The sequence below is a fragment of the Hydra viridissima genome, unplaced genomic scaffold (genome assembly GCF_058129835.1).
Source record: "Hydra viridissima isolate aposymbiotic clone 2 unplaced genomic scaffold, HvirCarnegie_v1 scaffold_1, whole genome shotgun sequence".
Taxonomy (NCBI): domain Eukaryota; kingdom Metazoa; phylum Cnidaria; class Hydrozoa; order Anthoathecata; family Hydridae; genus Hydra; species Hydra viridissima.
In genome coordinates, this window is record NW_028324300.1 from 13,470,599 (window position 1) to 13,494,425 (window position 23,827).

At 28.9% G+C, this 23,827-nt stretch overlaps 5 protein-coding genes across 9 annotated transcripts; all 5 read right to left on the reverse strand.

Annotated features, from left to right (window-relative positions):
• Positions 1-3,567: 3,567 nt before the first annotated feature.
• On the reverse strand, positions 3,568-5,694 carry LOC149893434 (uncharacterized). The gene has a single exon (XM_090093809.1). The coding sequence runs from the start codon at positions 5,487-5,489 to the stop codon at positions 3,651-3,653; it is 1,839 nt and encodes a 612-aa protein (XP_089949935.1). The 5' UTR covers positions 5,490-5,694; the 3' UTR covers positions 3,568-3,650.
• A 973-nt stretch (positions 5,695-6,667) lies between these two features.
• On the reverse strand, positions 6,668-9,520 carry LOC145187560 (dynein axonemal assembly factor 19-like). Its single transcript, XM_090076746.1, has 2 exons — positions 8,499-9,520; positions 6,668-7,689 (listed from the first exon to the last, which is right to left on the reverse strand). Exon 1 carries the CDS (start codon positions 9,490-9,492, stop codon positions 8,848-8,850), a length of 645 nt encoding a protein of 214 aa, XP_089932872.1. The 5' UTR covers positions 9,493-9,520; the 3' UTR covers positions 6,668-7,689; positions 8,499-8,847.
• Positions 9,521-9,880: 360 nt separating this feature from the next.
• On the reverse strand, positions 9,881-14,475 carry LOC145188010 (N-acetylglucosamine-1-phosphodiester alpha-N-acetylglucosaminidase-like). 5 transcript variants are annotated; one of them, XM_090073578.1, is made up of 5 exons: positions 13,606-14,475; positions 13,400-13,528; positions 10,780-10,859; positions 10,668-10,698; positions 9,881-10,564 (listed from the first exon to the last, which is right to left on the reverse strand). In XM_090073578.1, exons 1-5 carry the CDS (start codon positions 14,394-14,396, stop codon positions 10,366-10,368), a joined length of 1,230 nt encoding a protein of 409 aa, XP_089929704.1. In that variant the 5' UTR covers positions 14,397-14,475; the 3' UTR covers positions 9,881-10,365. The 5 variants fall into 5 exon arrangements, 4 of the variants coding, with proteins under 4 accessions (XP_089929704.1, XP_089929712.1, XP_089929714.1 ...); XM_090073586.1 differs by lacking the exon at positions 10,780-10,859; XR_016447816.1 differs by lacking the exons at positions 9,881-10,564; positions 10,668-10,698; positions 10,780-10,859 and adding exons at positions 11,857-12,075; positions 12,222-12,343.
• A 357-nt stretch (positions 14,476-14,832) lies between these two features.
• On the reverse strand, positions 14,833-18,184 carry LOC149893435 (N-acetylglucosamine-1-phosphodiester alpha-N-acetylglucosaminidase-like). Its single transcript, XM_090066451.1, has 5 exons — positions 17,407-18,184; positions 16,039-16,167; positions 15,655-15,725; positions 15,418-15,469; positions 14,833-15,198 (listed from the first exon to the last, which is right to left on the reverse strand). Exons 1-5 carry the CDS (start codon positions 18,102-18,104, stop codon positions 15,003-15,005), a joined length of 1,146 nt encoding a protein of 381 aa, XP_089922577.1. The 5' UTR covers positions 18,105-18,184; the 3' UTR covers positions 14,833-15,002.
• A 1,109-nt stretch (positions 18,185-19,293) lies between these two features.
• On the reverse strand, positions 19,294-23,150 carry LOC149893436 (U3 small nucleolar RNA-associated protein 4 homolog). The gene is made up of 3 exons (XM_090066441.1): positions 22,986-23,150; positions 21,865-22,636; positions 19,294-20,572 (listed from the first exon to the last, which is right to left on the reverse strand). Exons 2-3 carry the CDS (start codon positions 22,633-22,635, stop codon positions 19,373-19,375), a joined length of 1,971 nt encoding a protein of 656 aa, XP_089922567.1. The 5' UTR covers position 22,636; positions 22,986-23,150; the 3' UTR covers positions 19,294-19,372.
• Between the last annotated feature and the right edge of the window lie 677 nt (positions 23,151-23,827).

Below are 23,827 nucleotides of genomic sequence, written 5' to 3' on the forward strand. Positions count from 1 at the left end.
TTCGTCAGAACGAAAGCAAAACAGATTTCAACATTTAAAAAAAAAAAAAAAAAGAAAGAAAAAACTCTTTTTTTTTAAAAAAAAAAAATACAGACGAAATAAACTATTTAGTTGTAGATAACAAACCTTTTTTATTCTTAACAAAATACTATTTAAATCAAACTTTTTAAATAATATAAATGCATGGGTGTAGAAAACTGGCGCAGGAGGAAACTGGAACACACCACTGAACAGTTAATTATTGCAATCACTCAAAATTGGCCTCAATCGCACGTTTAAGAGTAAATAACAAGGACTGCTGAAAATGGTTTGCAAAAATTTGATGAGCAGCTGCTGACCGGGATACCTCCATTCTCCCTAAATACATTTATAACAAGAAATAATCCTTTCATTTTATTTGTAAAAATTTTCTTTAATAGAAATTCTCTTTTGTTTAAAGCAATTAAGATTTATTCAAAAAATCACACCATAAACTTGTAAAAGCAATTAAACAGCCCTAATCCAGTGCATGAGAGTGAATCATTCAACGCTCTACACATCGTACTAGTTTTAAGCTTCAGACCGTCAAGATTTAAGTGCAGGCATTTTAATTTTAACATTCTAACAAAAAACTAACAAGACTTTAGTTTAACGCAGTCTGTCTCTTTTTAAAGCAAATACAGTAGCTTCAACAAATGATAAGATGTTATAACAGTAAATGATGTTATTACAAAAGATGTTACAAAAATAAACAAAAGATAATATGTTAAACAGAAAGAACTCTACTGTCAAACCAAATTTTGAAGAAAATTTTCCTTTCTTTCTACTACTGGTCGCCACCCCAAGGAATAGTAGTTTAATGATGGGCCCGCCAAAATATTTGAAAAAACAAAGTAAATAGATGACTACCAGAATGTGCTCGGAACCGTAATCATTTTTTGTTAAAAAAAAATACCTGTTGTTTATTTTGACCTTTTTTTAGTTTTTTTTTTTTTTTTCATATTTTAAAAGAGAATTTCAATCGAGAAAGATCTAATAGCGACCGGAACTTCCCAGCTATGCAAAACGATAAATACTTAAAACGATAAATACTTAAAGGGGTGAAAATATAACGAAAGAAAATGAGAAAATTTATTTCACTTGAGTAATAAAAAAACAGAACAAAAATAAGTAAAAGCTATTACAGCGAATATATATAATACATTAGCAGGCTTGGACTGGGCCGCCGGGATACCGGGAGATTCCCGGTGGGCCGGTTGGCATAAAAATTGTATTATATTTTTAGTTAGGCTACATTTTATTTTCCAAATAAAATGTAAATTAAAGTTCAGACTGGTTTGAAAGAGAAAAGAATTAGAGCAAATCAACTACTTGAAAGTGCAAAAGATAAATTTCGTATCAATGTTCACAACATGGTAATGAATCAAGTAATCAGTAGTTTAAAACAGAGATTCTCACAGCATGGTAGTCTATATGCTGATTTATCTTGTTTAAATCCAAGAAATTTTGCAAAAATTTTGAAAAAAAATGCCTAGTGGCAGATTGCAGCATCTGAGTGGGTTACTCAGAAAGTTTGATGCTAGTGTAACAAAAGATCAGCTTCAAACGGAATTATCGGACTTCGCAAGGAAATGGGAAAGTTTCAAAATAACTCTTGAAGATGAATGTAATTTGGTATTTGACACGGAAGTATCTGACTCTGTCTCGGACAACATGTAACAATATAAATCCGAAGAATCTGAAACTGTCTTTACAATCCCAGAAGTGGGAAACAGTGACAGCCACAGAAATAAATGCAAATCTTGCAAAAAATGTATTGTTTGTTGTTACTTTGTCCTCCAGAAGTTTAACTTGCATAGTCTTGCGTATTCAAATTTGCTTCTGGCTTAAAACTTTGTGCTGACATAATCCTCATCACAAGTTGCTTGTGAAAGATCATTTTCGAAATTAAAATATATTTTGAACAGATTAAGAAATTTGATGAGCCAGTCAAGTTTACAGTCATTCATGCTGATGTCTTGTGAAAAAGACCTTCTTCCGAGAATTAATAACGATGCAATAATTAATGTCTTGGCATCGACTAGTCAAACGATGAAAAAGTTGCTATACTAGTCAATATTGAATAGCGATGGTGTCTACTATTTCTAGACTCCAACTAATAGCAGTGTTTTAGAAATATTTGTTTTTATCAATATTTAGGCTGGGAAGTTTAAATCTTTTTTTTATATTTTAAATAATAATAAACAATAACTTTATAAAACGCTAATTATCCCGTTGATGGGCTCAGTGACGCAACAGCTTTTAAACTATTACTATAAGTTAATATGTTTTTTGACCAATTTTTTTAGTAATGATGAAAAGTTTACATTAATATATATAATTTCTAAAAAAATCTCGCCTTAAAGCCTAATTTCATTGTGATAATTAAACTTTTTTAGTTTTTAGTTCAGTGACGCAACCTAATTTTTACAGATGTGCATGTGATAAAAAAACACTTGAATTATTTTTAAAGACTAAAAGTGTTTTCACTCAAGACATATATATAATCTCAAAGATTCTTTCTAACAAAAATACGGATGTGTTTTGTTTAAAATATTGCAAGAACTCGCCCTCAAACTTTACTTACTTTTTCGAATAATAAAAAGAAAAAACAGTTGCTAACATTCATCAAATTTATCTACTCGGTTCAAATATTTTCTACTCAAAATATATTTTAACAATAATTTTAAGGTGTTTAAACTGCAATTAAAGAAAAAAAATCTTTTGAAAAAAGAAATTTTTAAACACGAAATTTCCATCGTGGAAATAGCCATATGTGTGTGTGTGTGTGTGTGTGTGTGTGTGTATATATATATATATTTATATACAAAATTTATGCAACATACAATGAAGTGGGCCGCCGTTACCAATTTTCCCGGGCCGGTTTTTCAAGCCAGTCCAAGCCTGGTCAAGCATACTTTAATTAGTTCCCGGCGGGAAATATCGACTTAGATACTTTAATGTTTCACCTAACTCGGTAAAAAATCGATGGACCAATAAATGATGTACTTATGTAGTTATAGAATTAATTTATGCACGTAGCATGATGATGTACTTATGTAGTTATAAAATTAATTTATGCACGTAGCATGATGATGTACTTATGTAGTTATAGAATTAATTTATGCACGTAGCATGATGATGTACTTATGTAGTTATAGAATTAATTTATGCACGTAGCATGATGATGTTCTTATGTAGTTATAAAATTAATTTATGCACGTAGCATGATGATGTACTTATGTAGTTATAAAATTAATTTATGCACGTAGCATGATGATGTACTTATGTAGTTATAAAATTAATTTATGCACGTAGCATGATGATGTACTTATGTAGTTATAAAATTAATTTATGCACGTACATGTTTTTTTTTTTATAAGCATATGAAATTTTTGAAACAGGCTCGGGTATGCTTAAGCAAAAAGTTAAAAGAGGCTCAAAAATATGCTAAAGCTTAAGCATATTTCTAATAAAATATGCTTATTTCAATACTTTCTTAAAGTGTACGCGTTACTTAAGGTTAATGGGTATAAGAAAAATAAAAAGTTGACTTATGCTCTGTATTTGCTTTGGTTTTAATGTAGCTGAATTAATGTTATAGTATGATTATAAAAAATAAAACATATATACTATATACAAATGTTATCAATAAAATCAAAGATATGAACTTCGCATTCCTTCTCGTCCGGACCAATAAAGGTGTCATCTGGAAGAATTTCGTTGGCACTTTCATTTATAGCATCATCTACCTCCACTGGTTGAATATCACCCTGATTTCCTATGGGTTGATCACTTCCAGGATCAATGATGGATGGTGGGGGAACTTTATAACAATCAAGGCCCTCTGGTTTAACTAGCGAATCTTCTGAGCCATCAGAAGTCATTAAACATCCAGTCATCGTCCAACATTTCTTCCTTTGCTTGTCATACTTTGAAGTGTTTAAAGCTTTCCATGCTTCCCCTGCCCAATGTGTAATCAAAATTCGTCTCTCTTTTGCAGTGTAGGGCATTTCATTACTGAACCATCTATCAGAATGATTATCTCTATCGAGCCATTTTTGATGTTCAATGGCAATAAGTCTTTTCAGAGTGGCAGCATATCCTGCGTCAACTGGTTGCCAAAGGTCAGTGGCACTTGGTAGACCGTACCAGAGAAGTCCTTTAGCAGCAGCCACAGCATCTTTAAAATCCTCCTGCATCTGTCCCTTCAAGTTGTCCAGCAAAAGAACAAATTTATCAAGCTTTTGTTCTTTTACAAATGGAAGAAGTGTTTTATCACACCAGTGCTTACAGACGTTTTGGTCTAACCAAGCATTTTGCTGGAAGTAAACGTGAATATCTTTGTGCCATGCTAACTTTTCGTCTTTTGAAATGCGTTTTCCTTGACCTCTAAAAATGATGGCTAGCTTTGGTTGCTCTCCTTCTGGGCGAAACATAATTTGAAGGGAACATTGCCTTTTTTCCAATCCTGAGCCGGGTTGTGAGATCCATGTATTATGTGTTGCACCTTGACCCTTGGGTACATACTTATAAGTTTTCTTACCATGAACAACAAAGGGAAGTGGGCTCTGGTCAACATTGAGCCTTTGTCCAGGTTGGTACCGTCCCCATTTTTTGTCGTAACTTGGATCTTTAGAACCTGTTCTGATACACTTTTCTCTGAATGTGGCATGCCATTTCTGTAATAATGGTTCCATTTCTTTCTTATGTTTCCTTTTGTTTCTTTGTTTCGATCTCATTTTTAACTCTTTTTTTTGTAAAAATCGAACTATAACATGAAGTTTTATTTCCACGTTTGGATCAATCTTTAATTGTATATTTCTAGCTTTACTCCAAAGCCAGGAAAAGTTTACAATATGACCTTTCGATCTGGCTTGTAAAAATTCATTGTAAATAGCTTCGTACAGTTCAAGATATTTTGTGGAACGTCTTCCCTTCAGAAACAATCTGCGATAGGATGATTCGGCATCTTTAATAATAGTTTCTTTTTTTTTAAGCCATCGCGAAATCTGACTTTGTGTTACACCAAACGACTCTGCTATAGTTTCTTGATTTGCCTCATAACCATAGGCGTTAATTGCTTCTGCTTTAAAGGCAGCAGTATATTGGTGGCGTTTCTTACCAGCTAATTGGCGAGACTCTTCACTTTTTTTCATTTCACTAACAACTTTGTTGACTATATTATTGAGCACATCTTTCACTGCTAGAGTGATAAGTTCTTCGTTTCTTTGAAGAACTTGTGATTGTGAATGTTTACAATCTTGTTTGCTAATTCCGTGAATAACTTTAACATGAAAAGCTAGTCCTTGTTGGCTTTTAAATAATTTTTTGCAATGTTTGCATTCAACACTAGTTTCAACAGCTTCTAACGGCAATCGGATTGCACTCATTTCTCCTCTGTGCATAACATTTTTTGTGAAACCAAACGCTGCCAATGTAGGCTGCTTTCTCTTTATTATCTTTGACATTATTATTATTATTTTATCAGTATCTGAAAATAAAACTTAAAAATAAAATAAACATTTTAAATAAGGTATTAAATAAACTACACATTAAAAGCGAGAGAGAGAGAAAAAAAAAGAGAGAAATAAAACACTTCAGAGCGACTTCTAAACTTTATGTTTTTATGTTCAAGTATTGAGGTTTAGGTTTTGCAATACAATGACTTCATTACTTCATTAAGTCATTGCATTGCAAAACATAAACTTCGATTTTTGTTGGTTTAAATTTAGAAATATATATATTTAAAATCTTTAACTAAATAAAATTCTAATTTTTTAAATAGTTTATCAAGGCTCAGGAATATGCTTACATATGCTTATTTTTTTCCCAAATCTGAGCCTCTATATGCTTATAAGCGTTATGCTTATAAAAAAAAAAACATGTACTTATGTAGTTATAAAATTAACTTTGTCTTGTAAACATAAGTTACAAAAATTTACATAGACATAAGTTTGCTTTATTAACTCTTTTTTGTTGAAGGATTAACATTCATTTAATTTATGTTTTTATACTGATTTCTATTATTATATAAAATTTATTTATGTAAATTAAAGCTCAGCGTGGTATCAAATCATGATATGACCATGAATTGAATTTTTATACATTGTAAAGCCTCTTTGTTATTGCTTTAATATTTTTAGATTAGAATGAGGAGCTATGTAAGAAAAACTAATAAAGGAACCTTCTCGAGTAATTCAATAGAGGTAGCTGTTGATTTAGTTTTAACAGGAGGGTATTCATTAAGAAATGCTGCAGGAAAAACGAATCTTAATCACAGCACCCTTTGCAGGTAATTTATGCTTATGTATTCTGCACCAATAAGTACTACTTTGTCCTACTTAGTAAGTGAAACTTGCATAAGTTTGTAACTAAAAGCAAATTCTTAATGTGTGTTTTTATATATACAAATATGTTAAAAGAAAAAAAGGAATAAAAGAAGGAGAAATCATAACTATGAAGCCCAATTTTTCTACAAGAAGAGTATTTACTGGAGAGCAAGAAAATCTTTTGAAGCGGTATATTGTTACCTGCTCTCAAATGTGTTATGGACAGTCTGTTGTAAATTTAAGATCTATTGCTTTTGATATGACTATAAAAAATAATATAAAAGTTCCCAATAACTGGATTAAAGAGAAGAAAGTTGGAATAGAATGAATGCAGTTGTTTTTTTTTTAAAGCGGAATTCCTTAAGCATTCGAATGCCAGAAGGATGTTCTTTGTCAAGAATGACATCTTTCAATAATTACAATGTACAAAAGTTTTTTACTAATTTAGAGGCACTGTATTTAAGAGAAGCAAAGTTTGGTGATGGATTTCGCATTTGGAATCTTGATGAAACAGCTTCCACCACTGTACAAAGATGTAATAAAATCATTACTAAAAAAGGCATCAAGCGAGTTAACTCTGTGACAAGTAGAGAGCGTGGAACAAGTTGTTATTTCATAAGTGCCTCAGGTGCTAATATACCGCCTGCAATGATATTCCCACAAAGAAAGTTTAAGCAACATATGCTTAATAATGCACCATCTGGATCTCTTGGTCTTGCAAATCCAACTGGATGGATAAATACAGAGTTATTTATAGAAGTAATTCAACATTTTATATCAAAAACATTCTCGTCAATGGAAAATCCATCTCCACTTACAATTGATAATCACGAGAGCCACTTATCTGTAAAAGCTCTTGATCTTGCAAAGATTAATGGTGTTATTATTCTTACTATACCACCACATAGTAGTCACAAAATGCAGCCCTTAGATGTCTCTGTATTTGCTCCATTCAAAGTTGATAACAATGACGCAGTAAAATCTTGGCTTCTAAATCATCCTGGAGTGCCAATCACTATTTACGAAATTGCATCTTGTGTTAACATCGCATATGAAAAACCTTTTACTATTACAAACATTCAAAGTGGATTAAGGAAAAGTGGAATATTTCCTTTTGACAAGAATGTATTTTCAGAAGCAGATTTTTTATGTAGTGTTCTTACTGATAGAAACAATCCAAGTACATATCAAGCAAATACTGGAGAAACTCTGAATACTAATAATTTGTTACTCTCACCAGAAAAGCTTCAAGAGCCTTTTCCGAGCCAAGTACAAGCCAATCATTCTGAAGTTATTAACTTTGCAAGCCCTTCTCAGTTTAAAGGATTTCCAAAGGCCGCTGAAAGAAAAAATAAAATAAAACCTCGTGAGAAAGCTAGCAGTATGATAGCAACAGATTAGACCAACAAAAACTGTACTCGAATTAAAAGAAAAGTAAGATAAAGAAACAAGTATCTTATCAGAAGAAAAAAAAAAAAAAGATTTAGAAAGTGATTTATTAAGTGATGAACATGATTCCTATTATTAATTTTAAAATATTATAAACCAGTCTTTACAAAAAGTCTATAAATTTTTTGTGTTGCTTTCCTACATTTTATAATTTTTTTATTATCCTGTTTCATGGTGCCCCATAGACTGTATCAAGGTACCCCATGGGTGGGTTACCTTGATACAAAATTTGAATTTTACTCAATAAGTTTCTACGAGTTTGACCTCTTTTATTTTGTTGATTCAAAAATTTAATTTTGAAAGTATAATATTTATCTAAAAATATTTATCTAAAAATATTTATCTAAAAATATTTATCTAAAAATTGCACTAATCGCTCAAAAAAAAAACGTGTTTAAAAATGTAGTTGCAAAACAAAAGCCAAAAGTGTTTCATGGTGCCCCACTCTCCCCTATATATACATATACATATACATATACATACATACATACATACATACATACATACATACATACATACATACATACATACATACATACATACATACATACATACATACATACATACATACATACATACATACATACATACATACATACATAATGTTTATATATATAAAAACACACACATACACATTGGTGATCATAGATTTTTCATTTTCGATTAAAGAAATCTAAATGTTTTTTCGAATATTCTTACATCATATTCATCGCTTCATGGAGGTTGCAGAATATATATTTAGAGTGATTCCAAAGTTTAAATCCATAAAAAGAATTGCAATGAACAGCATTTTCAACAACCCATTGTGAGAAATTTGGTAATCACAGCGATTATTTTCTCTCAACGATTCATTTCTTTTGAGAAGCAAAAAGCTACCATTTGACTTTTATTTTACAATTTAAACAGTTAAACGAATATTTAAAACATTTTGATCAACTAGAACAATCCAAATAAATTAAATCTAATTCAATAGCGGAAAAAAATTATTAAATTTTGTTGATATAATAAGTTACCATGGAAATATTACTATGGAACAATTAGCCTTGAATCATAAACCGTAAGCAATTTTCAATGACTTCACATCCTGGCCATGAGTTTCCAAACTAACAAACAGCTTCACAAGAAACTCTTTCTCTCTACTCTGCAGAAATCGCAGCGCTATATTAAAACGCTGGCTGGCTGCAAACGTTGTTAGCACCCTTAAAATAAGCGAGCAATTTTCGTTAGTTAACATATAAGTGAAATGTTCAAGGCATGTCTCCAGCACGTTAGAAGGAACGTCGAAACGAAAGATATTTTTTAAATTTGACTCTTCCATTTTCATAAGAAAGTCGCACTTAGTTCGAGGACATTCTATGCATTTCCAAGCTTTATTGAATTGGTCGCAATTGTTAATGATATGAGGTAATTCTGTACGTTTGCGTTCAAACATCTGGCTTTCGTGGTCTAACTTTGGAGAATAAAAGGAATTCCATGGTTGATTTATTTTATCACTGTGATAGATATCACGTCTTTCCAGAGGTTGTAAATGGGAACTCGCAACAATTTCGCGAAACTCCTCATAAGTTGATACTTTTTGATGCACAGCACGAAATTTTGCATCATTCTCAAGCTTATATCTTTCCTCAGCAAGTTTTGCGTTTTGGAATTCTTTCTGCAGTTTATCAAAGTTTATTGTTTCTACTGTATCCATAAAAAATGATTTCTAAACAAAGAGAGAAAAAATTAGAGTAAAGATTGACAAAGTTTCAAAAAAAAAAAAAAAAACGAAGTAAAGATAAAAATTAGATTTAGTAAATTGTAAAGCTTTTTTGAGAATTTTTACAACACTAATTTTCAGTAAAGATCGATGATCTTTTACGGTAATCTTTCTAACAAAAATAATAATAAAAAAAAGATATTTTACTATTAGGATCCTATCAAAAAACCATTTCCAAATTCACACAGAAACCCTTAAACGGGACAGCAAGCTTAGGTCGAAGATTTCCTCTGAGTTAACCCATGGTAAATAAATCAGAAAAGGCATGGTATAAAATTTTTTCAAAACTTTAGTGATCATATAGAAAATAATAACAACAATAATAGTAATAATAATAAACTGCAGAAAGACCTTTTTACAAACACAATCATCAAATGTATAAAATTGTGAAAATCTAAATATTTAAAATATAAATAGTTATGAAAAAGCAATAAAACTTCAAATATGTGCCAAATATGTGAGAAGTAATATTAAGTATTTAATGGCAACTGTGTGCGGACGAGTTCTAATGTATTGGTGTTGTTGTTAATCTTGTGATGATTCATTAGCAATTAACACAACAAGAAACTTAAAAAACAAATTGGCAATGTTGAAGCTTCATACGAAGCAAATTATTTCTAACAAAAAGCAAATTATTTCTAATAAAAAAAAATAATAAATATGTTATTGTGTAAAACCACCTCAAAATATTTCAAATAGTATAATAATAAGGTTTATTATGTTTAAAGGGATATTTGCATTCTTTTAAGAATGTCTTCTACTTTCATACTGTAATTGCCAGTTATAAAGAATTTTTTTTTGGAAAAACTACAACCCTTCATTTTCACTGTCTGCATCAGAAGAATAAGCGTTTCTATCTAAAAGATTTTTCAGCGCGTCCCTTTGACCACTCGTAAGATCTTTCACGCGATGACGATATGCTGATGACACACTGCACAAGAAGACTATCGCTAACAAACACACAGCGATGACACACGATAAAGTGATCACCAAGATATAGTTACGACTAAAAAAAACAAACAATAAAATTGTCGAAAAAAAACGTTGAAAAAAATTGTCAGTCAAATTCTTAGCAAATAAAATAACGAATAAACATTTGTACTACATACTTGCAACAATAGCTTATCGAGGATATGGAACCTGAAAAAATGAAAGAAAAAGGAAAAATAATAATTCAAAAATAAAAATTTTTGATTAAAAATGAAAGAGGCAAAAGTGTACCTGTCGTAGGGGATTTATCATTGTAGACACAAATGATTGTACTCACAGGTTTCGGACACAGCTCATCTTTGTTTAAAGTGCTGGAATGTTTGAGCATTTATGTATAGTTGTAGATTTATGCATATTTAAGTATTATATGTATATGCGTGCGCATATATACAATACAGATATATATATATATACATATATATGTATATATATGTATGTATGTATGTATATATGTATGTATGTATGTATGTATGTATGTATGTATGTATGTATGTATGTATGTATGTATGTATGTATGTATGTATGTATGTATGTATGTATGTATGTATGTATGTATGTATGTATGTATGTATGTATGTATACATGTATGCATGTATGCATGTTTATGCATATATATGTATGCACATGTGGTTGTTTTTTATCAGAGGACTTAAAAATCATGAGGACATAAATTTTTATTAACAATAGAAAACATTGTAATAAAAATCTTTTAAAAAAACAAAAAAAAAATTTACGTTTTCTTTTGGGTTTAAACAATGTTAATTACAAATGAAGACCATAGGGGAAATATAGACATGTAACATGCAAATTTTGAGAAATATGGAATTTTAAAGTTTGAAAGTCTTACTGTTTCATAGAATATAGTACTTTTAACTGCTCCTGACTGGTGAGATGATTTTTCAATTTGTTTGCATAGTCAGATTAATATTTAATATGAGAAAAAAAAAGGGGGAATGTTTGGTTTTTCCCCTGTGGTCTTAAAAATATCTTATTACATAAATAACTCTTACAACATCTACAAAAGAATAAAAAACTATATTTTGAGAGCATAACTTTTAAAAATTTAACTAAGGCTCTTGATTACACTTTAAGAACAAAACTTTGACAACAATACTAATACATAGTAATAAAGTTTTATAAAAATTCTTTGCATTCATTATCATTTGAAAAGAAGTTTAAAACCTATATTTTCTGTAATAGTTGAACTTTAAAACCAAAAATTTGACAAAAAAGCAGTGTTAACCTTAAGAAGCAAAAGAAATTGAATAGGTTGCAACCTATTCAATTTCTTTTTTGGGGGGAAGAGGAGAGAGAACGGGGGAGGGAGGGGACATTATTGAAACTGTCTTATCCAACTAAAAAGTGGTGAAAGGTATAAAACTAAAGCCTCTTTTTATAACAGGTTCAGCTCTGCCAACTTTTTATTGTTCAATTCTTGTCAATGCATACAGTATCTTTCCATCAAACACAATTCTACTTTACATTCTATATGTAGCATTGATTTAATTACTTCAGGCACATTTGATTCTAAACCATAAATACATCTTTGTTTTTGAATCCTTCAATTTTTAAATTTTGCAAATTTTATAACAAGCTTCATTACAAATTACAACAAAATAATGAAAATCTTCAAAATGTTTTTCCCAAAAGTTTAGAATTTAAAAACTAAAAACCTCTCATTGCAATACAAGCAAATTCAAGCAACTTGTTTTCCCCCCTGTAATTGTATACCAAGAGTACTTATAAACATATAAAACAGCATGGAACTTTTTAAATCTTGTAACATGAAATGACTCTAAAAACAAAAACTCCAAAGTTGAAATAAATTTTGGAAGTACTCTATAGGTTAGCCTAAAATACTTCTTATTAAAATCTTGATATTTCTTAGAACCTATATTTCCACTTTTCTAAAAAATACTCCATAGAATAGTTTTAGAAAATGATTTTTATAACAACCTGATTTTTTTTTTTTTACTACTTTTTTTGTATTTTAAAAGTAAAATGTGCTTATGGAATTTATCCTTTCATCAAAATTCAAATTTTCAGTTGTTGAGTGAAGTTGTTAGTCTTCAATATCTATAATATGTCATAATCTATAATATATCTTCAATATCTATAATGTAATAAATACAAAACGTGGCCTAAATCAATCAAATTTGTATGGAAATGGATGGTGGAATCGGGAGTGCCAAAACTTGCCAAATATCAATATGGTAAACTTTAGTCTAATTTCTAAGTTAATTTATAAACACTTTGGGAGTATATTTATATTAGTTATAGCAAATATAATCATGATTTAAAAATATTTTGGTGGCCAAAGATAATAAAAGTAGATTTTTGTCAATTTAAAAGTTAGTTCAAGAGAACTCTGATTTAGTCTATTTTATTAATGTCAGATATGCCATTATTAATTATTTAGAATGCCATGTACCAAAAATCTGTTTGATGCAGAAATTTAAATGTTTTTAAAAAAGAAAAAAAAAAGGATTAAGGATCCATTCAATCATCTTCCACAAAACCCTACAAAAAGAAGGCTCATTAAAAAAATTATGTAAAAATTATCATGCTCACTTTTGATTACACTAACATATTTACTACATGATTGTATTAAAATCATTATTTACAGAAAATATAGATTTAAGTCACTCAGTTGATTATTTAGGATAACTTTCAAATGTTAAATGTCGAAAATAATCAATAATTATATATATTATAATAACTATAGTAAATAATCAATCAAGTGAGCCACTTTAATTCATTCATTAAGTATGTATGTGGGTGCATGCATGTATATTTACATAGTGATCATGTAAATGCATAATTAAACTTCTTTTAAACAAAATTAAATTACCATATATTTGAAGGGTAGTTAATGATAGTTGAATCTTGAACATATGTAGCTGAACCACCACCATCAAAATTAATAGCATTAGTCAAACCAATACTTTTCAAGTAATGAACTGCTTCATATAATGTCAATCTAATTAAAAAATTTTTAAATTCAAACAAAATTTGCCTCATTTTGTAGTCAAACTAATAAGGAAAGTAGAAACAAACCCTCTATCATGTGTCTTCCCATCAAACTGTACAATATGAACATAACCATTAGCATCATAACCAATCATTGTTCTGGCTGATTTAACACTAAAGAAACTTTTTAAGGAGCCAGTTGTTTCAGTATCTTTGCATTCTGCTATTTCGCTTTCATTCAGATAACTTTCACCATTCCTTAGAATCCAGCCAACACCACTAAGTAGTTGAACAAATGGATTTTGTTTGTTCTTCACTTCCATTTCAGATAAATATCCAATAACTACAGTTCCATCTGAGCGAATACCAAAGTGAGCATTTTGTATCCCACCATTGTCTTGCACTAGATGTCCATTACTAATTATGTTTCCCAAACATGTGCCATAATCTGAAGTCCCTTCATTTGGATTAAAGAAACCTGCATTAACAGCTACTTGACAGTTCTGCTGCTTCGCAGACTCCTGAACATATGCTAATGTTTTTGTTTTACAGCTCCCACTTTTTAAAGGTTCTAATACAGATATCATTTTAAGTGGGTTTCTTATAACTGTTCGATGACCAAACTCTAATCTTTTTAAAGTTTGAAGATAGTAGGCAATATACTTAGTCTCAAAAGTTGATTCTGTTGCTACTGGTTTGATAAATTCATAGGTAGAGTTTCCATACTTGTTTCTCTGACAATCTCTCACATAGCGATGATTTCGAGTACGGTCAGTATGGCCACCACTTAAATACGGTATAAGACTATCTGAAATAATCTCCCCAGATGTTAAACAACTCATTAAAAACCAGACAAGGTTCATTTGTTTGTTACTCATATTTTTTTTGTTACGTAAACCATTTGTAACTTTTTTACTTTTTTTATGTAAAAGAACTTTTTTGTTTATAAACAGTTGGAAAATATATTTTATTATGTATAATAAAATGTAACAAGTCATTTCATTTGCGTGCCAATACCTCATGACTGAGAAATTGAAAAAAAAAACCTTATATTTACATTGTTTAACAATATCATTAAACCCATTTAAGGAATAATTTTCATTCTTTTTGAAAATATTTTTAAAAAAAAACTAGTCCACAAAATAAAAACAACACCAAAATAAGTGGTTACCAGTGGTTACAATTAACTTTAAATAAAATACTAACTAAAAATAATATTTAATAAAACTGAATATAATTCAATAAAATTATTATCTATTTTTTATAAATACAAATTCATAAATACTAATAAAACCATTTATAGTTAAATGTGCTTCTCCAAATGCAACCTAATTATTAACCTAAAAATTAAGCCCAGCTTACATTACAAAAATAATATAAAAAAGCCTATTTACATTCTAAAACAAAAAGTAATCCAAGTTCAGGTGTTACAATCTATCAGACAATTTAAAGAAATGAACTGCGGGCTTGAAAGTTCTCTTTATTTAACTAATGTTATTTTTACCAACATTTGAAGTTATTCTATTGAGGTAGGCTTGAAGTTTCTCTTCATTCAAAATTGGTTTTGTCAAGTTAATGAAACGGGATCGATAATGCATAAAATTTTTGCACAATAAAAGTGCTACAATCAGGAATACACCAAGTAGAACACAAAGCCCAATAATTGCATTACTACTGTGCCTGGAATGAAAGCCAAAGAACAATTTTTTTCTTTTTAAAAATTGTAAATAGATTCAGAAAGATATGATTTTAAAACTAACAATAAAGCAAACTTCCTAAATGCAAACCTTAGATTGAATGACAAAGAATAGACCGACATTTTAAATAGATAGACCCTTCTAGATTTTGCTCAAATGAAGTGCTAATCAACATTTAAAAAATGAATTAAAGAAAGAAAACCTGCAGCAGAAAAGTAAATTCAGTGATGAATGTACCATTGAGTGAAAATAGCCTGAGAAAAACATATTTTTATTCAATCAGTGGTGCAAACTGCAATCATATTCAATAAAAATATATTTTATCAAAATATTAAAAATATAAAAATGATAATAAATAACGGTGGAAAAATGATTTTTGTAAAACCAATTTTTAAAGAAAAAAATAATAATAATAAAGTTATAATAGAAAAAATAATACCATGTTTGCGAACGCAGAGTATACTGCTGACATTACTTGCACACAATACTTTTTGTCCTCGCTCATCCATACTGGAAAAAATAATTCCTTTCAAATACAGAATAAAAAAATTGACATTAACAACTTAAGAATAATAAAGATAAGAAAACCTATTTTAGAAGTTGAATTTATTTAAAAATCACTTTATAAGGAAAAAATGATTAAAAGAAAATTACTGCAAAAATCCTGTATGATGTAAGTGCTATAAGTATATCCAAAAAGATAAATACACCACAGGTTATTTATAGCTATATGTAAAATTACATATATGTAACAAATGTATATGTAAAATTAACTAACATTTGTTATTAAAATACAAAATAATTTAAACAATTTGTAATTTACCAAAAATTTGAAGGATAATTTACAAGAACTTGATTGATCACAAATGAGGATGAACCACCACCATCTAAATTTATACCGTTAACGATACCAAGAGATTTCAAGTATGCACTTGCCTCAGGAAGAGTAAGTCTGAATAAGAAAAAAAATATTGATATCCTACCTCTATTCACAATTCGCAAGCAAGAAATAAGTTATTTCATAAAAAGATAAAAATGAGGCTAAAGAAAATGATCAAGCTTGTCAATACTTTTTTTTTATTATTAGTGACAACTGAAGTGAATTTCTACAAAAGAACACCAGTCAAAAGAAAAAGAATTTAAATTATTTAAGAAATAATGAGTTTACATTATGTTTTAATCATTTGAAATCTAATGAGTCTAAATTATGTTTTTTTTTTTTTTTTTTTTTAATGCAGACCAACTATGTAAACAAAAAAATGACAAAAAGAGAAAACAAACAGAGAATTTCAGATAAAGTAAAACTTGGTCAATAAATCTAGTGCTATTTTTTAGTTATTTTCTCAAAATAACTTTTGTTAAAAAGCAAAAGATTTAAATTACATTACAAATTGCTATTTGTTTTAAAATTCTTGCTTGTTCATAATTTTAAAAAATCATGTCGCTATTTTTCTACAGACATCACCTGAGTTCAATAAGTGGAGCTTCAATTATTTTTATATCATGAAGTCTTTTAATATCATTACATTGAAAACGATTATAATAATATATGAATGTTATGATATCTTTTTTTATCATAAGTAAAAATAATTCCCATTACTACTAAAAGTAAAGTAATATTACAATTTTATCAAAAGAAAAACAATTAAAATGATTCTTTGTTTGAGTTATGAAAAGTGATGAGATTTAGAAGGTGTGAATGATAATAATTAAAAAAGGACCACTCCAATAGACAGGATTTTCAGACAGGATTTTCAAAAAAAACAAGTTTTGAGTGAAGAACCAAAAAATAATTTTCTAAATGATAAATTTCAATAAATTTAAATGAAAATAAAAGATTCTTTTATTTAGAATAAACAAAGAACCTATTTGTAGTTCTATAAAAGTTTATGGTTGGTATAAAAAAGTTTATAGTTGGTATAAAAAGTATGGCATACAATTCTGGTTAGGTTTTGATTTTACATTTTTGCCAATGTTGTCATTTTGTAATAGTAGATTTATCAATTATTTTATGTTTAATTATTGTCGTTTAAAAATAGTCTAAATAATATAATATAAATTATAATATAAAATACTATAAGATAAATAATATGATGTATATAAATAGCGTACTGAATATAATGATATAAAATAAGTATATAACTCATAAGTAAAATACATAGTTGACTGTAAAAATAACTTAAATATGTACCCAAATTGTCCAGTTTTCCCATCAATTTGAATTATATGTATCCAGCCATTAACATCATGACCAACAAGGGTGCGTGCAGATTTCTCATAAAATAATTTATTAAGGTTACTCATGTCACATTTCTCTTCATTGAAACTTTGATTAACAAAAATTTCCCCATCTCTTATTAACCAACCAAACCCACTAACTAAATGAATGAATGGATTTTTAATATCATTTTCAAGATGGTAACCAAACACTGTATTTCCATTAGCTTTTATTCCAAATTGCACCATTTTAGAATCGCCTGATACAACATGAGTATACCTATCAGATATTAAAGTCCCAATACATTTTCCGCTAAAAAACAAACCAGCATTTACAGCTATATCACATTGATGTTCCTGAGATATTTCCATGACTGTTCTGAGACTATCCTTCTCACAACCACCATTAGGAAGTGCAATGGATAGCATGTTTAAAGGATCCTGAACAACAGTGCGATGACCATAGACATCGCTTCCATTGGCGTTGTACTTAAATGAAATAACAGGCAAATCAGAGGAAGTATTTCTTGCAGTTTTCGAAAAGAAACTTTTTTGATTGGTAGCACTACCATTCTTGTTAGGTGTTGAAAATGGTAACAATATATCCAAATCCAATATTTCAAAAGCAAGCAGCGGAATAAGAAGCCTGGTAGATATCAACCATTTCATCATATTGTAAAACACATTATTAGTTTTTTTTCAAAATTTAATCTAAGCTATGTACAAGAAACCTATTTTCAAGGTGTATTTTATAACAAAAATATTACATCTATAAAGGTTTACATCTATAAACATTTTCCAGTGTTTTAACAAACATTTGAATTTCAAGCATACAACTTTTTAACAATCTCACTTTCACTATCTGCATTATAAGTAACTGTAGTTTAAATAGTAAAAAAATATTTATAGTTTTTTAAATTATTGTAATTAATTTTTTTTTTCTATTTGTTTCTTGAAAAGTCTGATTTAAGTTTTCAAGAAAAAGAGATAACTTATTTGGTGGAATACATGCATCTCAATGATTATCAGAGATATTTTTTATTATAGTATTTAAATCACTTGTCTATATGCTAGTGCTTTTCACTAGCATGTAGACAACAAATATCTTTCAACAGTTTCACAGGATACTCACGAAAACTGGATTTTAAACAATCAGTTGCTGGAAAGTCATTAGAATAATTGAATAACAAAAGGTAAGTGTTGACTGATAATAACTCTAAAACTCATCCTCCTGCCCTTATTACTGGAAGCAAAATTACAGAAGGATGGTGTTGACTAATGATAACTTGAAAGTCAACACTATCTTTCTACTCTAAGTACTCAGATAAGATAGCAAGATGTGAAAACAATCTACTGAGATATTATGAACATCTGACAGTAATAAAACTTTTGTTAATTAACCTTTTTAGGAGCAGCTTATTTTGAGCAAAAATTACAAATTTTTTAAAAATAACTTATTCGTCTCAGATTTATCAAAAACTAATCATTAGAAATCTTTCAAAGTGTCTTATTTTTTAAAATAGTCCAGATTAAACAGTGGAACATCACAATCTAGACTATGAGAAAAAAATTCATACTCACTTACATCAGATCATGTAAAATTTCAATGATGCTTTAAAGCATTGTCGCTGTCCTAAAAGGGCTAAGTATAGATTTGCAAACACGTTACTGATGGTGCAAGAAATAAAAGCAAATGAAAGATGACCTGCTCCAAATGAAAGATGGCTCCAAAGGAGAAAGAGTGCTCTTTTTGAGAATAAACTTGTATTTAAAAAAATTGTGGCAGAATTAAAGTATACTCCAGTTACAAACTACACTAACCATCAATAGACTCCATCTAAAAAGCTACAAGAAAAAGTTGTTTTCATAAAAATTAAATATTTCATTTTTAAATGCTTTTTTTTACAAGTTAAAAAAACATAAAACTTGAAAATATTAATTTAACTGCCAAACTTCTTTATATGCATAGGATCAGGCAAAGATTCAAGAATACTACCCATAGGTCGTTCAACAATGATCAACTCACCTACAGAATTAAATTCTAGAAACATCATATTTGAAAAACTACGTAAAGTTTTAAATACATTTTTCAACTTTCTTTTCTTGGGTTTTGGTGATGTTTCGCTCTCTGGTAAAGGTATATTTTCACCATAATTAAGTCTTCCAAAGAATTCTTTTGATTGGATGAAAACTTGATCAATGTTTTCAGGATTAAATGTTATGTTATAGATTTTATCTTTTTTAAATCCCATTTTTGTAAGTAAACCACTTTTGTTGAAATCAAAAAACCACGGCATAAATTTATCTTGTTGAATATCAAATTCATATATTAACTTGTTGCTTGTGCTTACAAATAAGTTATTTGTTTTTGGGTGGAATTTTAAACTACAAACACGACCAGAAACATTTGGCAAAGAAGTTAAATATTCTCTTTCTGTTAATGATAAAATTAGGCACTGGGATTTTGAATCAACTATACATAGGTATTCATCATTTTGACTTATTGCAATGTGGCTGAAGGGAAGGTGGAAGACTAACTTGCTATCTAGCTCCATCAACTCAGTTTTGTAGCTATCAATGTAGGTAATATTAATGGTCTTACTGACTGTTACAAGTAATTTTTCATTATTAGAGAAGCACATATCTGTTGCAGGAGATAACTTTAGGTTAATTTTCTGAATAGATGGACCTTCTGAAGAATCAACTTTTAAAGCTAATAACTGGGCTTTATTGATACTAGAGTAAGCAACATAGGATCCATTGCAAGATATACTTGCACTTATTAAATGGTCTCGACCACTTACTTTAATCTCAAAAAGCTTTTTTGGTTGGATATTATTAACATGATTCATTTTCCATATATTCAACTTCTGTTGTTCCCGAAATAACAAAAGGTTGCCTTTAGATGCTAACTGGCAAACATTTGAAGGTGGTAAGCATGAATAGCGCACAAACGTTTGTGAAGAAAAATCATTTAGAGGATAAACAACAAATCTTGGATCAATCCCACCTGAGATCAAGCAATTGTACGGCTCTGCACAAATTGCTAAACTTCTGGTATCATGATTAGTTGCACGCACACTCTTTGTTTGAAACCAGGATGTTTTATTTTCATTTTGTAGTAACACAAATTGTACAACCTACAATATAAAAGTATTAAATTTAATACAAAAAATTGCAATAGTTTAAATTTATTGTGACACACAACTTAGGCAGAATTCACATTCTGCAATAAAAGAGAAAATTTTCTTTTCGACATAATAGTTAGTTAGAGACCATTGTATAAATTTCATTTTCATTCTGCTATCTTTTATAAATTTTTAGTTCCTTTTCCCAAAAAAGAAAAACTGAGCTGTTATACCTGATTTGCTAATAATTTATGTTTATTAATATTCAAATTAAATATAAATGTTTTTGAATTTATACGAATGAAATGTATAATAATACCTCTTTATATATAATTATGTATATATAATGTGAATGTATCATTCAAGTTTGTAAGACTAAAATCACTTTAGAGAAATTAAAAGTATATATATATATATATATATATATCATTTTCATTATTAAGCTTTATTCATACTTCTTTGATATCAAGATAACATAAGAGACCAAGATAATACATATAAGATTATACATGTACATAAAACACATTTTCAATGTGTACTTATTAGTGAAAAGTCAAATTTTAAATATCAAATATCAAATAGCCAACTTTAATTTGAAGAAATTCTAGACTTCTGGACATGTTACACTTTAAGCTATCCACCAATTTTATTGAAAATATAACAAATTGAATATACTAACCAAAAAATTAAATTTATAATTCAAAATATTTAAGTATATATAATCTAAAAAATTATTAAGTAAATCATGCCAGCTTTATCACAACAGTATAATTTAAGTATTGACCAGAATTAGAACAACATTTCAATTGAATGGCAACCAAATTAAACAGTAAACTTATGCTTTAAAAACTTAAAATGTTCTCCTCAAGAAATTTTAAAATTAATTCTTTGCCAAATACCAATAAATTTAATTTTATACAATGACTGTTCAGCAACTTTATTAAAAATTTATATATAATAAATTTATATATTTTTATATAGCAAATTTTAAAAAGAACAGTTTTTAAGGTTTAAATCTTTAAATCTGGCTTGGCTTACATTCCTTTTAATGATAATATTTTTAGATATTTTTCATTATGCTTAAGCTTTTTACCTTAAACTTATACAATATACATACTTATTATCTCTTTTGTGTGTGCATGCAATTTATGCTACAGAAATCTTTTACAATAAGTAAGTAGCAGACCTCATTCAATTTAAATGAATTTAATACAGAAATAAAAAAGGCACTACATCTTAAGTGGGCTAATTGATTAATTTAATTTAAAGAGATAGAACTTTAACATTAAAAATAAAATCCATACCTTGCTATCAATACCAGTTGTAAAAACCATCTTCTCATCATGAGATACTGCAACTGCCAATACATCAGCAAGATGAGATTTAAATGTTTGCAGTAATGTGCCTGTGATTCCATCCCAGAACTGCGTATTTCCTAGAGAATCACCGATTACAATTGTAGAATCCTTTAGAAAGTTTACAGACCACACCATCGTATTGCCTGATTTAAGATTGTCGGTAGTCATAGTTATTGAAACACGTCCGGTTTTAACATCATAAACTCTCATCCTACAATCAAATCCACCAGCAACTATCATTAGATCATCGTGACTCCATGAAAGTGATAAAATGCGATGCTCTTGCTTATTTAGGCATTTTGCATACATAATGTTATCTCGAAAAACATCAAATAAACGAATGCTTCCATCTTCACATCCTGCTGCTAAGAGTTTTTTAGAATAGCTAAATTTTAAGCTCCATACAGACCCTCCATATGAATCTTGTTGATAAAGAGGTTTTAATAATTCAAGATTCCATTCAATAATTTCACTATTCATACCACCAGAAAATAATCTACCATCACACCACACTAAATGCTCAACAGTGCGACCTTCTTGTCCAGGAATAATGCAAATAAGTAGCCAATCTGCACCTGGGTCTCTAATTTCAATTGAACCATCTTCTCTTGAAAATGCTACTTTAGGAAATTTACTATCATTATCAAAAGCTGCACAATTAATTGATTTGGGTGTAAAATCAACAAACTGCACTCTATGAACTTTGTATTGAGACATTCTAAAAAATTTATAATATATTTACTAAATGTTCCTTTTTATTCATATATATATATATATATATATATATATATATATATATATATATATATATATATATATATATATATATATATATTCACACACACATATAGACACACGCACACACACACAATTTCATAAATGTTATATTTCTGTTATAGAGAATGATATATTTTCATTTGAAAAATATTCACACGCACACACACACAAATTCATAAATGTTATATTTCTGTTATAGAGAATGATATATTTTCATTTGAAAAATTTTAGAATGTATTTCTGGACTTTTAATAGAAAAAAAGGTAAGCATTTGTTATTGTTAAATGTACCTAGGTTATTCAAAAATATACTCAAAATTCATAGTTGTGTTTAGATATAAGACGTGGTTGCAACAAGGTTTATAAAAATTTAGAAATGTTTGCAATTAGGATGTGATTAGGCAATATATTACGTGGAGTGGTGAATGGCCATGCGCTCAGAACTTCGAATACCCTAAAAATATCGATAGATACGCGGCATCGAAGGAGAAGAACTTATTATCTTTGTGCTATTTTTGGCTACAATAACTCTGGGAAAGAAGTCTCTACAAAATAGATGATATTTTCTACAAAGTAGTAAATATTTAAATCACCTAGTACTGTCCTGGCATCAGTTTTAAAACGTTTTTAGAATTATGTAAATACAAGCGTAGCTACAGACTATTTTTTATGTAAATAAAGACCTTTAAAAAGAATCATCTATCCCCTTGATATCATTTTTTCAATTTTTGAGATTAAAATGTTTGGTTGAGTAATAAAACAATATTTCTAATACTTAAATAAGGAGTTGGTAAAGAAAAAAAACTATTATACACAAACGAGGTTCAAATGATCACTTTATCAAAACCAGGAATCCAACTGAGATCATCAAGGTCTTGGTCATCTTTCTCACTCCACAGATTTGTAATGAATATTCAGAACATTTTTTGGGCATCATAAGGGCATTTCAAGATTACGACTGGAGGTCTAGGTTTTGATTTTACGACACTGTCAAAGAGTTCAGATAACATTCTATTGCTGTGCTTGTTTTTAATGTAAATGACTTGGAAAAAAATGCTAATACACAAAAACATTTGAGATTGGGAGAAAAGTTGGAACATTCAATCTTATTCTTTACGGGAGCTTAGCTTACG

What these genes read in the sequence shown, in the direction of transcription:
- LOC145187560 (XM_090076746.1), bottom strand. Translation starts at nt 9,492, where the DNA reads ATGGATACAGTAGAAACAATAAACTTTGATAAACTGCAGAAAGAATTC.
- LOC149893435 (XM_090066451.1), bottom strand. Translation starts at nt 18,104, where the DNA reads ATGATGAAATGGTTGATATCTACCAGGCTTCTTATTCCGCTGCTTGCT. An exon ending in AATTATCCTTCAAATTTTTG is followed by an intron (nt 15,726 to 16,038) that starts GTAAATTACAAA and finishes TATTTTTTCCAG; the next exon opens with TATGGATGAGCGAGGACAAA. An exon ending in AATTTACTTTTCTGCTGCAG is followed by an intron (nt 15,199 to 15,417) that starts GTTTTCTTTCTT and finishes CTTTCATTCCAG; the next exon opens with GCACAGTAGTAATGCAATTA.
- LOC145188010 (XM_090073578.1), bottom strand. Translation starts at nt 14,396, where the DNA reads ATGAGTAACAAACAAATGAACCTTGTCTGGTTTTTAATGAGTTGTTTA. An exon ending in GGGAAGACACATGATAGAGG is followed by an intron (nt 13,529 to 13,605) that starts GTTTGTTTCTAC and finishes TTTTTTAATTAG; the next exon opens with ATTGACATTATATGAAGCAG. An exon ending in AACTACCCTTCAAATATATG is followed by an intron (nt 10,860 to 13,399) that starts GTAATTTAATTT and finishes CAAACATTCCAG; the next exon opens with CACTTTAAACAAAGATGAGC.
- LOC149893434 (XM_090093809.1), bottom strand. Translation starts at nt 5,489, where the DNA reads ATGTCAAAGATAATAAAGAGAAAGCAGCCTACATTGGCAGCGTTTGGT.
- LOC149893436 (XM_090066441.1), bottom strand. Translation starts at nt 22,635, where the DNA reads ATGTCTCAATACAAAGTTCATAGAGTGCAGTTTGTTGATTTTACACCC. An exon ending in CAACTGGTATTGATAGCAAG is followed by an intron (nt 20,573 to 21,864) that starts GTATGGATTTTA and finishes TTTATATTGTAG; the next exon opens with GTTGTACAATTTGTGTTACT.